This window comes from Pholcus phalangioides, unplaced genomic scaffold (assembly GCF_987345545.1).
Source record: "Pholcus phalangioides strain wild (caught in Gottingen) unplaced genomic scaffold, Ppha-v1.0 ptg000011l_1, whole genome shotgun sequence".
NCBI lineage: Eukaryota > Metazoa > Arthropoda > Arachnida > Araneae > Pholcidae > Pholcus > Pholcus phalangioides.
The window spans coordinates 3,599,740-3,616,250 of record NW_028301604.1 but is presented as its reverse complement, the minus strand read 5'-3'; the positions used below and the strand labels follow the sequence as shown (position 1 = coordinate 3,616,250).

Here is a 16,511-nt window from a genome sequence, read left to right as displayed (position 1 = left end):
ACAAAGAAACAACAAAGATAAAAAAAGAAGAATGACCACGAAACTTAGTCTTTTGTGATTTTGTTATTGGATTTTGTGCGATTCCTTTTGCTTCGAATTCTCGGCCACGTAGAAGCCATTCGCGTCTTAACAAAACATATCCATTTGTTCTGTGGGGATAACAAGAAATAAAGGTACAAGTGAAATAACGGAAAAACGCTACAATTACCTGCGTTTTTGGTGGCGCAGGGCTATTCAGGGACTAGAGATATAAAGTTCATCTTCTTAGTGACATCAAATGCAATAAAACTAGAGTGCAAGAAAATGCCATTTCTTTTATTATTTACTGGACACGGTGCTCTCGAAGAGCACTTAACTTTGAACAACTGACCTTGCGCAAACGTTGAGCAGTTTTCGTTCTTTGTACCGCTTCTCTTTTTCTTTTAATGAATCGTTGGATTTCCTCAAAACTTGTATCATTCTTCAATTATTTTTCTTGCAAAATATTTTTTTGCAGGTTTGAATACGTCTAGGAAAACTATGGTTTGTGTTATATCGTCTATGTTATTATATAGGACGTCTGTAAAATATTTCAAAAATTCGATACGGCTTTCTCGCTCCTGTCTGAGCGGTATAAACATTTATTGTTACATAAACACTATCCATCGGATGATGCTGATAACGTTATTTATATGTAGGAGTTGTTTTATATAAATACTGTACTTTAATAAAGGATTATTTTTCGATAAATAAAATAGATACTACATAAAATTGAGTCCCAAAAGTAACCAACTTTATAATCGCGAATTCAGATTTTGTATAGAGGCACTTTCTTTGGTTTCTATAGAAGTATTTTTTGATTTTTTAGGTAAAATCAGGGAAAATTTACAACAGTTATAAATTTCACTGGTGTATGATTTGTCATGCTTTGAAAATCAATAAAATATACTTGGTCCCAAAAATAGACAATTAAAAAAAGTAATCAGAATAAAATAACTGAAAATTAACTTTTTTAACTCGTTTAAAAATAGTGCAAATAGGTTTAAGTCAATGTATTGCAATTGCCCCCCTCACTATGCGTTATGTCGTAATGACACATTTCATCACTATTTTAATTTCTAATTTGTTAGGAAATAAATTTGCAGACCCATAAGCGACTTCTTGTGGACCATCTTTTTAAAAACAATGATTTATTTATTGAATACACTAATTCAATTTATAAATTGTAAAAAGTCGTAAAAAATGGAGTTAAATGTTTTCCCGAATTGATAGGTTAAAATTAAATTTTGAAAAAAATCAATCTCAGTATACGCCAGTTTTTCATTCGGCCTTAGAAGATCAAATGCTCGTTCGGATATCTAAAATTAAATTTTGAAATAAGTTTGGGTGAAGTAATACCAGCAAAAAACTATAAATGTTTTCAAGTTCCACCACGTTCAAAAATTAATGGCATTTTCTCAAAAATGTATAGATAGTCGTGATTTTACTGTTAATGTGCCAACTATCACCCTTATTTCATTTTGTCACACTGTACTTTTCATAGGTCTCTCACAATAACAAATTCTCTCGATATATTGTAAGTAACAGTACTAAACGCATATATATGAAATTTAATTCAAATATATTTTAAGCACCTCTTGCTCTTAGCGCATGAAAATTTTACTTGTTTCATTCATCAAAATCCGTTTCGCATGAGCTATGGCTTCAAAGTGATTGAAACAGCGTGACTGTTTTGAAAACACATTTCGTTACAATATGCTAATTATTTACGTCAGGTAGAATATACGTATTACGGTAAATGTGATATTACGCATACTTACCAATCGACTTGGTGAGTTAGATAAATTTATCACTTTTACCGGTGAATATGCATGATACCCCGTATGTTCTGGCACGTTTCTTGTCTTCATTCGCATTGAAAAAAACACCTTTGAAAGCATAATTATACAGAGTTATAATTTATTTTGGTTGTTGGAATAATACTTAATAAAAAAGAGGAGAGGAAAACATGAATTATCTATATTTCAATGATTTTTTAAAAGAGAACAAAACGAAACTTTCGGGAAAAAAACCCATATAGTCGATAATTCTGTTACCACTAGTTCCACATTAATGCAAAATCGATTTTCCTTTAGGAAAAGAATATTTAACATAAAAAAAATCGGATGAATATATCCAATTTTTTCATCGTTTAACTATTATCGAAAATTCGTTTTGACTAGATTCATGTTCATAGCTTTATAATCAACGTTTACAATCAAAACGCTCGAATTTGATATTTTCATAGCGTTTACACAGAAAGTCATCATCGCAAAAAATATTTTGAATAAAACATTCGATATTTAATGCATTTTTTTAGGAAAGTTATCATCATCCATCTTCTCAGTTTTTACTAGATAGAAAAAAATCGAAGATTAATGAAATCCATAGAATTTGCTTACTTGGGATTCTTTCCGATTTATTTTCAGACATATACTTTTTAAACTTTAAAATGTACAGTGAAACCTCGATATAACGATGATCTGTGAACCAAAAAAATATCGTTGTAGAGAGAGATTATCGTTACATCGAGAGGTAACATTATCATCATTCACCGCCAAATATATACTGTTGTTGCCATCTCTTCTGAGTCGGTGTGGTTAGTAACATTATAAAATGCATTTTATGAATGTTTATTCACAGAAAAAATTGTAATTAATTAGTTGAGGAATAAAATTCAGTTAGTTGTTTCCCCCTATAAAGTAAATTATATATACCTCACATCACTTTTGTGCAATGTACAGAAAGCTGCATGGAAACTTCATTAACCCTTCAAGTGGCACTGACGAAATATCTCGCCTCTTCAATAGCGTCTTATTTTGCATTGACAAGCTCAAATGTTTTGTAAAGTTTATTTACCTCAATGTAATACTTTCTCCTATATCATAGAGTTTGCACCTGCTGAAAATCGGAAAAAAGCCTACTTCACTAAAAAAAGATGTTATTTATTTATTTATTTATTTATACAATATTGTTGGCCCTTGGGCCTATACAAGAGGATGCGATTGAGAATGACAAAGATATTGTTTGATGTTGGATAAAAAACTAGTGATAGAGGGAGATTCAACAATAGAGCTTGGGAGTTTGTTCCATTCACCAATGGTATGAGGAAAGAAGCTGTATTTAAAGCAGTCAGTGGAAGCAAAAATAGGTTTTATTTTAAGGGAATGGTCGAGTCTTCTAGAGATGTAGGATGGTTTGGCTAAGATACCAGAAGTATCCATGTTGAACTGACCATGGAAAATTTTATAAAGCAATGTTAATCGAGAGATGAAACGAAGAGTAGAGAGAGGGAGGAGATGAAGTTCATTTTTAAGTTCGGACACAGAAATGAAAGATGACCAGCAGTCGTGAACAAATCGGGCGGATTTATTTTGAATAGATTCAAGTTTGTCTATATTACTGGAGGTGTAAGGGTCCCAGATTTCAGCGGCGTAGGAGAGGACGGGGGATATATAAGTTTGGTAACAGAGAAGTCTGATATCCCGAGTAGAGTGTTTAAGATTGCGGCGGAGGAAGAAAAGTTTGTTAAGACACTTCTGGTAAATGTAGTCGATGTGTTTGTTCCAACGTAGGTCGGCTGAAATAATGACACCAAGGTATTTGATATGTGAAACTTGGGATAACGGTAAATGATTGATGGAGTAGGAGTATTCAAGAGGAAGAAGTTTACGGGTAACTTTCATGTGAACCGTTTTTGAGATATTCATTGGCATTTGCCATACGGAACACCAGTCGGCGATGGAAGCCAGGTTATGTTGGAGAAGTTCTTGATCAGATTGATGGAGAATGATACGGTAAATTACACAGTCATCAGCAAAAAGTCTAGTGGTGCAGTTGAGGGATTGAGGAAGGTCATTGATATAAATTAGGAAAAGTAACGGGGAGAGGACCGATCCTTGAGGGGTCCCAGACTTTACGGAGGCGGATGACGAGTTATGATCATTAAAATGAACAAACTGTTTACGGTGTTTTAGGAAAGCCTCCACCCAATTAAGTAATTGAACGTTAAGGCCAAGGCGGGAGAGTTTGAGAAGAAGTTTATCGTGGGGAACTTTATCAAAGGCTTTAGAGAAATCTAGGAATACGACATCAGTTTGTAGGTTTTTATCAATGGCTTCAGAGAGGTCGTGGATGAAGAGGGCCAGTTGAGAGGTAGTAGAGAGAGATTGTCTAAAGCCGTGTTGGTTGGGGAAAAAGAAGCTGATGGAGTCTAAGTGGATACGGATTTCTTTTGCTACAATATGCTCGAAGATTTTACAGCAGGAGGAAGTGATTGCTATTGGCCTGAAGTTAAGGGGATTGGAAAGTGAACCCGTTTTGTGGATAGGAATAATTTTATTGATTTTCCAGTCGTTCGGGAGGGTAGCAGAATTTAGTGAAACATTGAACAGGATTAAAAGATAGTCGGCGACTTCATCAGCACAGAATTTAAGAATAGAATTTGGGATGTCGTCAGGGCCAACAGAATGGGGTTTCAGTTTTTTCAAAAGTTTTAGGATACCTTGTTTGGAGAAGGATATAGGGGGTGAGTTGTGGATAGAATCAAAAAAAGAGTATTGGGGAGGAGAGGGGTCTATTGAGAAAACCGAGCAGAAAGCTAAATTGAATTCGGTAGCCATCTCTGAAGGAGAAAATGTATATTTATTTGAACTTCTCAGGGAAGTGGGACCAACAGATTTAGGTCTAAGATAACTCCAGAATTTTGTTGGATTGGTTTTTAAGTAATGGGGTAGAGAATGAGAGAGGTATCTGGACTTTTGGACGGAAATGAGGTTTCTGAGGTCTCGGGTGGAGGCTGAAATTATGGATTTGAGTGAATTGGATTTGTTAGTTTTATATTTGAAGGCGATTCGGCGGATTTTCCTCTTTAAATGAATAATATCTCTGGTGATCCATGGATTAAAAAAAGACTTAGGAGAAACATTTTTAATTGGAACTGTAGTTAAGCATTTGTCTATAATACATTTAAAAGAGGTCCAGAGGGTGTGGATATTGTTAGAAGAGGATATGGATAAGAAATCATTGAAGTGAGAGCGAAAAATATTTTGCATAAGTGGATAATTTGCCTTGTTGAAATTACGTTTAGGGGCGAGTTTGTAGGATGGGATAGAGTGGCGGAGGGAAAAGTTAATGAGTGGGATATTATGGTCGGAGCAACCCTCAAAGATGGAGGTGGAAAGGACTGAAATTCGATTGGAGGTAGCAATGAGATCTAAGGTAGAGCTGGAGTAGAGGGTGGTTCTTGTGGGTTCAAAAATGGATTGGACCAAGTTAAATTTAAGGAAGATATCTAGGACTTTGTTATTAATTCCGTGATTGCCGGACAGGGATTCCATATTTTTCCAGTCAATGCCGGGAAGATTCCAGTCTCCGGAGATAAGAATAGAATGTGTTTTATAAAATTTTTCAAGAATAATTTCCAGTTGTTCAAAAAGGTGGAAATCAGGAGAGGGAGGGAAATAGACAGAAAAGATGGCAAGTGGGGGACAGTTGGGTTGAAGCCATTCGGCTCCAACAATTTCGAGTTCGGAATCTAATAGAATTTCAGTTAAAGGGATAGATTTTTTGAAAATAAGTAAGACCCCGCCCCCCCGAGAGTTTCTATCCTTTCGAAAAGCATTGTAATCGGGTGGCAAAATTTCGGAATTAGAGATTGTATTATTTAGCCATGACTCTGTAACACCAAGAAAATGGGGATTATGGATGAGTAAGAATGATTCTAGAAAATCAGTTTTGTTTTTCAGGCTGCGAGTGTTAATAGTTCCCAACTGGTAGGTATTTTTTAATTTGGAGGTTGTGTAGACGGAAGGGTTGCTCGGGGGGAGTAGCCTAAAGGGGGTACCGAGGAAATATGGGAGGAGAGGGAGGGCATAGAAAGGTTCGAAGCAGTATGAGCGGGGAAGATGGGGCGGATATCATTAATATCGGGATCCCAGACATATTTGGTATTATTTATGAGTGCAAAATTGTGGATAAGTTTTACTTTAATGCCTTCGTCACGGTATTTTTGACTGGCTCTCCAAATTTGACCACGAAGCTTGCGTGTATCGAAAGAGAAATCTTCTGAGATAGATATGTTGCTGTTTTTAAGTTTCGAGGCATTTTTTAGAATCTCACTTTTTATTTTAAATTTGTTGAATTTTATTATGGTAAGTCTGGATCCGTGGGTCTTTTTGGAACCTAATCTGTGACAGCGGTCTATCTCACTAGGTGTAATATTTACGTCAAGGTGATCAGAACAGCATTGGATGATTTTGGATTCGAGGGTGGAGGAGGACTCGAAGTCAGATTCTTCAGGAATGTTTCGGAAAATCAAGTTATCCCGTCGAGAACGATCCTCAAGATCGATGACTTTATTGGTAAGGGAGGATTGGAGTTCAGAGAGATTAGAGGAGAGGTCGTAGACTTGGCTTTGGAGTTCCTCTACTGGGGAAAGTTTTTCCTCAACTGCACTAAGACGGTGGGATAGATCACTTAGCTGATGACTGAATGAGTCCTGTTTTTGGGTGAGGAGGGTAAGTTTGTCAAGAATGGCTACTTGGGTGTCTTGAATATTACGGAGAATGGATGAGTTATCCGAAAGAGTCGAAGATTCAGATGAAGGATTTGATCTATTTTGAGAGCGTGTTGGGGAGTGGCTGACCCTAGGCCCAGGGTTGGATTCGATATCTCCCGCCAGTAGAAGCAAGCTAGCCAAGTGGGTAAAAAGGACAAGAGGGAAAAAGGGAAGAGGTTTTGAATGGAGCAATTTTGAATGGTGGTAACAAGGACCGGAGCGAAAAGGGTTTTTCTTTAAAGCACACATATATTTTAAGTAAAAAATTGATGGTTGAGCAAAAAATAGAAACACACAGTACATAATAATTTTAAACGTCGGATGCAGGATCGACACAAAGAATATTAAATTTATAAAGATTAAATAAGTTGGTATGAAAATGTGAAGCGAACTAACCTGTAAAAATAGACTTGAATATAACATTTTTTTTGACGAAATGTCGATCCTGCATCGTGAAAGTCCATGGGTAGCGACACTTAAATACAAGCGGTGAAACGCCCACTTCGACAGCGAAATCCAGGTGGCAGCAGTAGTTGCGAGACGAGACCACTCTCGGGGAGGGGTGGTTTGGCGGCTACGTTCCGAATCGAATGGTGACGTCATACGGCTCTTGTATCGGGAGGAGATGGCGGAGAAAAACCCAGAGACGGCTGCGAGACGAGACCATTCTTGGGGAGGGGTGGTTTGGCGGCTACGTTCCGAATCGAATGGTGACGTCATACGGCTCTTGTATCGGGAGGAGATGGCGGAGAAAAACCCAGAGACGGCATGACGAGTATTTTTTCCTCCCAGAAGTGTACAGTAGAGTAGAGTCGATGGTTCCCGCAGGTTTATCACCAAGAAAATCTGTAAAAATAGACTTGAATATAACATTTTTTTTGACGAAATGTCGATCCTGCATCGTGAAAGTCCATGGGTAGCGACACTTAAATACAAGCGGTGAAACGCCCACTTCGACAGCGAAATCCAGGTGGCAGCAGTAGTTGCGAGACGAGACCACTCTCGGGGAGGGGTGGTTTGGCGGCTACGTTCCGAATCGAATGGTGACGTCATACGGCTCTTGTATCGGGAGGAGATGGCGGAGAAAAACCCAGAGACGGCTGCGAGACGAGACCATTCTTGGGGAGGGGTGGTTTGGCGGCTACGTTCCGAATCGAATGGTGACGTCATACGGCTCTTGTATCGGGAGGAGATGGCGGAGAAAAACCCAGAGACGGCATGACGAGTATTTTTTCCTCCCAGAAGTGTACAGTAGAGTAGAGTCGATGGTTCCCGCAGGTTTATCACCAAGAAAATCTGTAAAAATAGACTTGAATATAACATTTTTTTTGACGAAATGTCGATCCTGCATCGTCATGTTGCATTTCTGCTGTGCCGGTTAAAGAGTATATAGTGCCAAATATACTGATGCTATTACACACTTTCGAAAGAACAAAGACTGGCGAGGAATTAAAAAATATGATGGGGATGATTTTGAGCAAAATATAAAAAATATCGTTGTAGCAATTCCGAAATCTTCTAAAGAAACATCGTTATATAGCAAGGGTGCTCAACCTTTTGAAGAGTACTGGCCACACACACACACGTACACTTCATTGGTTTGGAAACGTGCCGTGATCCATAAGTGATCTGGGAATATGCCGCAAGCCATTTAGATGATTTGAAACAGCGCCCCAGGTCACTTAAATGATCTGTGCCAAGGGTAACTTAAAATGCTCTGTGCTAAGGGTAACTTAAAATGCTGTGTGCTAAGGGTAACTTAAAATGCTGTGTGCTAAGGGTAACTTAAATGCTCTGTAAATGTGCTGATGGTCACTTAAATGCTCTGTAAATGTGCTGATGGTCACTTAAATGCTCTGTAAATGTGCTGATGGTCACTTAAATGCTCTGTAAATGTGCTGATGGTCACTTAAATGCTCTGTAAATGTGCTGATGGTCACTTAAATGCTCTGTAAATGTGCTGAATATATAATGTGCAGAAATATGCTGCGGGTCATTTTAAGAAATTTGTAAATGTCCCCCGGGTCACTTAAGGGAGCTGGAAATGAGTCGCAAGCCACTTAATTGATCTGGGAATGTATCGCGGGTCAATTAAATGATCTGTAAATGTGGCGTGGGTCACAGGGAATGTGCCGCGAGTCACTTAAATGATCTGGTTACGTGCTGTTTAGTTCATTCTTAAAAAATTAAGGTCATTCTTAAAAATTGAAGTCACTGGCCACATTAGATAACTCCATGGGCCACATTTGGCGGGCCATATGTCGAGCACGTATACTATAGAAAGATTTATCGTAGTGAAGGATATCGTTGTACCGAGAGAAGTTTAACATTAGGCTATAATTCCAAACAAAATTTGAAAAAATATCGTTGTAGGGGGATTCATCGTTGTATCGAGTATCGTTGTAGCGTGGATTCACCGTATTTGGTTCCCTTTTTTAAAGCATAAAAATACGGAAAGATATTTTTTTTACATCAATCATGCTTAACTAATAGGAAAATCTTTCTCGATGAAAAGGAAATTCGTTTCCGAAGCTTTCCGTCAGTTTCGTCTGGGTTATCATTAGGACCATTGTTCCTCATTAGGGCGGTGTTGCTCATCTCCTCTAGTAGATTGCCCATGCGACGAAGCTGCATTGTATGTGGCATTGCTAGATGACGGCATTGTTTCCATAATGACCTTGCTGCTTCTACGATAATGGAAGAGGGACATGATTATTTAGCGATAGAGCACGGGTACCTTTCTTTCTTTTTACAAGCGCCCCCCCCCTCATTTTTACTATTATTTTTTTCTTATATTAACTTGCTCTCGTATTTTTGTTTTTTCTCCTTCTGTAATGTGTCTTGGTATCTGAACGGCTCTGAGAAAGAACAGATGAAGTGCTCAGAAGAACGTTGTTACGTCTTCAGACATTTCTAGCGAGACAGAAAATAAAAATATCTCTTGAGAATGCTCGCTATTCGATCTGAACTGAAAGAATGTTGAAGGAAGGGGACGAAAAGAATAGAAAATCCGCTTTTTTAAAGTTATTTTTAGGAAACTGAAAGATACGATCTCATTTTTATTCATGGGAATCATCCGGGGGTTTTTATTCCATTTTCTTTTTTTTGAAAAATTCAATTTTTTTTTCCCCCATGACTAAGCATACAGCAGAAAATTATTTATTTTATTGTTATTTTTGCAATAAAAATCTCTCGTAATCTAAGAAAATGTCTTAACTTTTTTAAAAAACGTCTAACTTAAACGCTCTGTGTCGTATAAGATGGGAAAAATTAAACTTCACTGTAAAACTAATATCAATGATTTGACTGAGAGTCAGACTGGTCAGAGGATATTTTCAAAATCGGACTTAATTAAGAGTGGTCGCATTTAACTGGCAGCATAATCGATAAAGATGAAACTAACTAGTTGACTATTATGTAAATATTTAGAATCATGTGAGAGCGGGAGATTTTTGGAAAGATGATGAAAGGTGAAACGGGACAATGCAGCAAATATTATTTTTTTCGCGTGTAAAACTGCATATTTTTTCCTGTCTAATGATGCGCTGGAAAGTTAAAGAACGCGTGGAATGAATCAGCTGGCGTTCTCAAGATCTGCTGGACAATGTTGCAAGTAGCATATGTAACCAATCCTGTGTTTGTGCGAGGTTTATCATTCCTTTAAAATCTAGCTTCAATTACCAAAAGTGGTAATAAGAGCTTCCATTCATCATAACATTGAACTAGAGAGGTACTATCAGGTTGCTTCGATATGACCCGAGTGGCGTGGTGGTAACATGCTTGCCTACCACCGTAAAGGTTGCCGTCACGGTTCTAAGTTCAAACCCGAGGGAGGATATAGATAAGATATTTTCCTTAACGAGCTTGAGGAGACCCGATCGATAACACCTTCATTTCCAACCCATGTCATTGATGGCAATAAATTGCAATATAGCGATATGGTCATAATTGGTGAAGTAGGTTGCTTCAATAAGACCAAAGGTATTACCATTGGCAATACCTGAAAGAGGAGACGGATAGGCCAGGATCCGAAAGACATGTTCAATCGAGACTATAGGTTGGACATCGAGAATCTGGTAAGCAGGCAAGGAACGGTATTTGCCGCGCAGAGAAGAGGTCTTGGACATTATGGGAAATGAGTGTTCGGGCGCTGTCACTCACACTTGCTAGAATATGACACCAGGAGCGGGATAAAGGAGTTTGCAAGACGTCATCTGAACCATTTCCTTGATGTTGTGGTTGATAGGGGAAAAATTTGTTGGAAGGAAATATTTAACATCGTATTGTTTAACGTATTGTCCGTGATTACTTGCGGCATCCACACAATTATGCTTGCTGTTCATCCGATATGACGTTCTAAAATGCTTGCCGGAAGATTGCCACTTCCCATTATAATGTGTATGCGGCCACTACATGCATGCTAGGGAAGAAACGGTATTTATCTCTACTGAAGTGGGATTCATCAAAAAACGCTCATCTGCTCGCAAGTGTGCATCTCGGTTCCTATGGACGTCACCAATCTTTACCAGGAGCGGCGCGATGAGCTGGAGATATTGATTTGTGTGCCTATTTATGCTTCGAAAAGTGGTTCTTTTATAAGGAAAAATACCTACTAAACACTATTCTGGTAAGCCTCAGAAAAACCATGAAGTGAATAAGGGAGCCGTGGGTGACAAAAGTTTGAGAACCACTGGTCTGTACTAATTGTTCCAGTGCAGCCTGAAATATTGATGCTTCTTGCTATACTTCCTTCTAAAACAAATGGCACGCGCAGCTTTTTGGGCAGCAGGCACCACCAACTGAGGATGCAAAAAGAACACGGCAATCACTGTCATTACGTTACTGCCATGCAGATTAAATTTCAAGAAACTAATTAAAAAACACTACCAGTTGCTAATTTGCTATATGGTATATACTGATTTGCCCAGTGCAGCCTGAGGTATTAGTACAGGCCATCCGGGTTTCTGCCATGCGGATGAATTGTCAAGAAACTCCAAAAAAAAACATTTATTCTCTTTACTCTGGACATCAGTGTAGCGACTTCAACTTTTTCATATGGACCACAAAAATTTTGCCAAGGTGCAAGTATCCGCTATGCACGCAATATATATCATACCATATCTATATCTATACATATATATATAATAATAATATGTCCTGATTGTGAGACTGATTGACTAACTAACTCGTCATCACCGATCCTGAACCACTGAAGCTATAAATATCAAATTCGGTCAATAGTTTTGTTTCATGACGTAAAGATTCACTAAGAAGGGTTTTTGTTTTAAATTCGACCGCTAATACAGTCAAAAGAGGGTTCAAAGGTAACATATTGAAATCATCCCGAGCCAAAACCAATAAAGCTATAATTATGAAATTTGGTCAGAAGTGTTATGTCATGAAGTAAAAAAAGCAAAGAAGGGGTTTTTGAAATTCGACCTCTAAGGGTTCAAAAGGAGGTTCAAAGGTAACATGTAGAAATCACGCCGAGCCGAAACTACTGAAGCTATAATTATGGAATTTGGTCAGTAGTTTTAGTTTGTAATGTAGAGTCTCACTAAAAAGGGATATTTCAAAATTCATCATCTAACTGGGGTCATATGTGGGGGGGGGGGGTCATATGTGGGGGGGGGGGGTTATATGGATTATATTATATCAAAGGTTATATGGCGCAATCATCGTTCAGTCCAAACAGCAGAATCTATAAATATGAAATTAGGTGAGTATTATATTTTTTATAATACAGAGAACCACTCTCTCTCTAATATATATATATATACACGACGGGATTTCTGAAAATATAACCCCCAACGTGGTGGGAATGTTATATGGGGGAAATCACTGCAGAACAATTTTCAGATGACCAAATTCACGCGAGCGAAGCCGCGGGTTACAGCTAGTAACTGATATTTAACATTATCCATCACTTCACTTTTCGCTATTTTTGCGTATTCCCAAACGGGTTAACAAGACTTAAACGCGGTCCAAATTTCATTTTCACTTAATTTACTGATGTATTGATAGTCAATTTTTTTTGTTCATTCAAGGTAGAAATTTGTGACTTGGGGTTCACATATCATCCGACTAACACTAGGGGAAAAAAAGAGGGATTAATGGTTTCATCCGGTGCTACAGAACCAATTTTCTGCTATTCTTAACCTCGGTGATTAATTCCTTTCGAAAGAAATTATCTTCGTCCAATCAATGGTGAGGTCTATTCAACCAGGAACTTTGGCTTAATCCTGGTGAATTTGGCTGAGATTACTCTTTTCTCCATGGTGAATGGACGTTTCTCCCCTGACGTTGTTCCCCCCACAAACCTTATTTTTGCCCTCTTTTCCAATCTTTATTCTAGGTACTGAACCTAGCTACTGCTAACTCATAGATATTACCTAAGAACTTCTTCAGTTTACATGACCAGCTTTAGCACACTTTTGTTCAACTACTTACACCATATTAAGCAAAATTTCAATTTTTTCAGTCTTTTCTCTTTCCTCATAGCATGTTTGAGATGATACTGAATAATACAGGGTGGATGAGAAGTCCTGGACACATTTTCATAACTAATAATAAATCAACCAATTCACATAAAAAAGGTGCGGATTGTACTAAAATATACGTCATGGCCTACAATTTTTTTTAGAAGTTAAAAAGTTCAAATTTCACTCACATGTGGCACTATATAAAACCACAAACTCGAAATAACGTTCCTTCCTAAAATCAATACCTCAAAAAATAAGCATCTTCACACAACACCCAGTTTTCTGTATATCTTGCATTGGTATGTAATCCTCAGTGATTACTCTTTTTGAAAGCGGATGGAAAATTCGAGATGCTCATTATAAAAACTCGATTATTTCTAATTACAATTGATTTGTTTACTGAAGGAAGTCAAAATGTCACTGCTAAAACAGCAATAAAATATATTGTGCTTGCTATGATTGTCATAAACAGTTTTAAAAGACTGTCACACATTTGTCTATTATTTGAGTTTTCACATGGTCGTATAAAATATCAGAAATAAATACCGCTTAAGGTATCAGCTTACTTGGTACATATAGAAATATTAAAATTTCTGATTTTTTGTAAATATCTATCTCCACATAATTGATTTTTTGAAATCAGTTCGAAAAAGTAATCAAAGAAGCGGAAAAAGCCCTAAAATAATTGGTGCTTTGGATCGATATCGAGCAGGTGGCTCGTGGAAGTAAATTTATCAGATTTCGAATTATTTACCCAAGATGCTCTCGCTCTTTCTGCAATGATGAATTGCTAGCCTGTTCCGAGAGTTCCATCTCTTGTGTTGGAATCCTCCCGTAGCTTTATGTACAAACACGATGCATCTCCGCAATATTCTATCATCTGTATACGTCTGTATGGATGGATTCGCTCACTTCAGCTAGCTTTATTCACGGGAGCGGCTTTAAATTTCAAAGAGTTCCAGTATTTGCTGTCGAATAGGGTCTAGTACTTTTCTATAGAGAGTCATTTCAGCAATAGAATTGGAATATTCGCGAACGAATACGTAGGAAGATACAGGTTTAAAATTGATTTTTGAAAAGCACTGATGGAAAAATTTATTCGAGAAATTATAATTGTAAATAAGCACTATATAGGGTTCATATTTTAAATTCGTGAAAATTTTTTTGAAATGAATCAGAATTTATAAATGTTAAAAAAACAAATACGTTTTTTCTAATATACAGCATTTTTTAACTTTTCAATGTATTCTTAATTTTCCTACATACATTGTTGACATTGTTCTACGAGCTTGAAAATATCTTTGCGGTAGAATTCTGTTCCAGCTTGATGGACACATACAGCGATTCTGGATATCATCTACCATTAAGTGATGCTATTCCAGTCTCTGAAGTTTTGGTTCAGGTTCGTAATGACGGAACAAAACTTGTAAAGACTGCAATGAGAATTACATCTCGCCTGTTACTATTCTTATAAAATATCTCCATCATGATATACAAAGGCCACAACAGGCAAATTGCCCAACGAAGTGACTGAAAATACTATGCCCATAAAAAATATGGATGTCAGATATATAACCAAAATACACAGCAACCAAATATAAAAGCATAACATCACCAAAAAAAAAAGTAATACTACACTGCCCATAAAAAAGATTATGGTTGTCATATCTATGTATAGATAGCTTCTCTCAATTTATCCCGATATGTCTATCGTTCTCGTTGTTAAACGTATCAATTGTGTTAGAATTCACAACCCGCGGAGGTAAGCATTCCATTCATTGCTATTAGAGAAAAACTTCCTACGACACACCACAACCTCGAATTGTTCCTTACTAAAGGATAATGGTGTCCCTTTGCCGAAGCAGTTGATTGACGGTGTATTAATATTATATATTATATCTATATCTCTAGTATTATCTCTAATATTATATGTTATATGTATAAGGTCTTGACTGGTAATATTGCTTTGAACTGGACACTTTGAACTGGCTAAAACGTTTCAAAGACCAGAGGACATCTGTTTCGAAGTTGATATTTGATGCCAGTGTTAACATATTTGAAGTTTTTCTCCCATCTTCTAGCACTACATAACCGTATATACATGCACATCATACATATTCCTTTTCAGAATTTCTAACGAATCGGTACATGCCAGAATGTGTGTGTTCTGAGTTTTGTGTGTAAGACCCGTAACGTATTTATGTTGTCAGAATGTTGTTCTTGCTTCGTGTTCTTGTTCTTGCTGGCTCTACAATCTGCATCTTCATACAAGCTGGTAGCCATCCACAAATCTCCATACACACGCTGAAATCTTTCTTAGGTTTCTGTAGCCAGTATTTCCTTTACCACAACATTTCCTTCAATCACAACATGTTGACGAAACAAAATATCAGTGTCAACCATATTTTAATGTCCTCTCGCATTTACAAGATGACTGTTAATTACACGGATGATGTCTTTAATTCAAGATGAGGAATTTGCTTCTAATACATTAAATTAATTCTGGTCTGTTAGTTCTTGCTCAATAATTTCAATATGACCTACAACAGTGAATTATAATGAATGAGGATTTTTATTTCATTCGATTATAACTTAAATTGTTTTCATAATAAAGTTTGAGAAACTTTTACAAAGTTATTTATCGCACTTATAAAACTTTATAGAGAATTATGTATTGTTGGTAGTTGTAAATAAAATTTGATAACTCTTTGAAGCTGCGCATTAGTGTGTGTGTGATTTATATCTGTTATAATAACGGAAATAGAGCAGATTTATATTAAGAAAACGCCCCTTAAATAAACTAACGATCTAGTTTTAGTTTTCGTTATGTTGAATTCAGGCTTATCTGTACTTCATAATAATGGAATTCTGATTAATGGTAGATTTAGTTGTATCGAAAATTGATTTATGTGACATATTTCAACTCATAGTGCAGCAACAACCATCCATGTGGTCATTGCGTTATGAAATTATATTTATATTTACTCGCTTTACCATTTAAAAATAAAAATATGGAATTTCTTTTGTTTTCTTCTGTGATTAATTTGCTTCATATTTATAAGATTCCATTTGATTATATTCACAACTATCCTGACTATATAAAAACGAGATATATAAAATGCGATTTTTTTTTAATAACGTGATCCTCACGTATCCCGAAGGGACAAGCATGATCCGTCCAGGGAATTTGTTAGTGTTAGTAGACATCCATTCATGCCCGAACCCAGACCAGCGCAGTCAGAGGCTAGCTCCCTAACCACTCTTAGTAGTGAAGGATTCAAAATTAATAAAATTCATGGTAAATATTTTTCACTTTTACCACAGCTGATGTATCTCATATTGCCAATATAAAAAGAATTTTATATGGAGTTTCAATACTTTTATATATTCGCATTCATATGATATATATATATATATATATATTGCGCGTGATATTCTTTATATTATCCTTC

At 36.8% G+C, this 16,511-nt stretch overlaps 2 protein-coding genes across 2 annotated transcripts in view; one reads left to right on the top strand and one right to left on the bottom strand.

Annotated features, from left to right (window-relative positions):
• Positions 1-16,511, top strand: part of LOC149079953 (poly(rC)-binding protein 3-like) — a 423,390-nt gene that overhangs the window by 102,355 nt on the left and 304,524 nt on the right. The window lies entirely within an intron of this gene.
• LOC149079954 (uncharacterized) lies at positions 5,250-7,909 on the bottom strand. Its single transcript, XM_089238851.1, has one exon. The coding sequence runs from the start codon at positions 7,898-7,900 to the stop codon at positions 5,804-5,806; it is 2,097 nt and encodes a 698-aa protein (XP_089094977.1). The 5' UTR covers positions 7,901-7,909; the 3' UTR covers positions 5,250-5,803.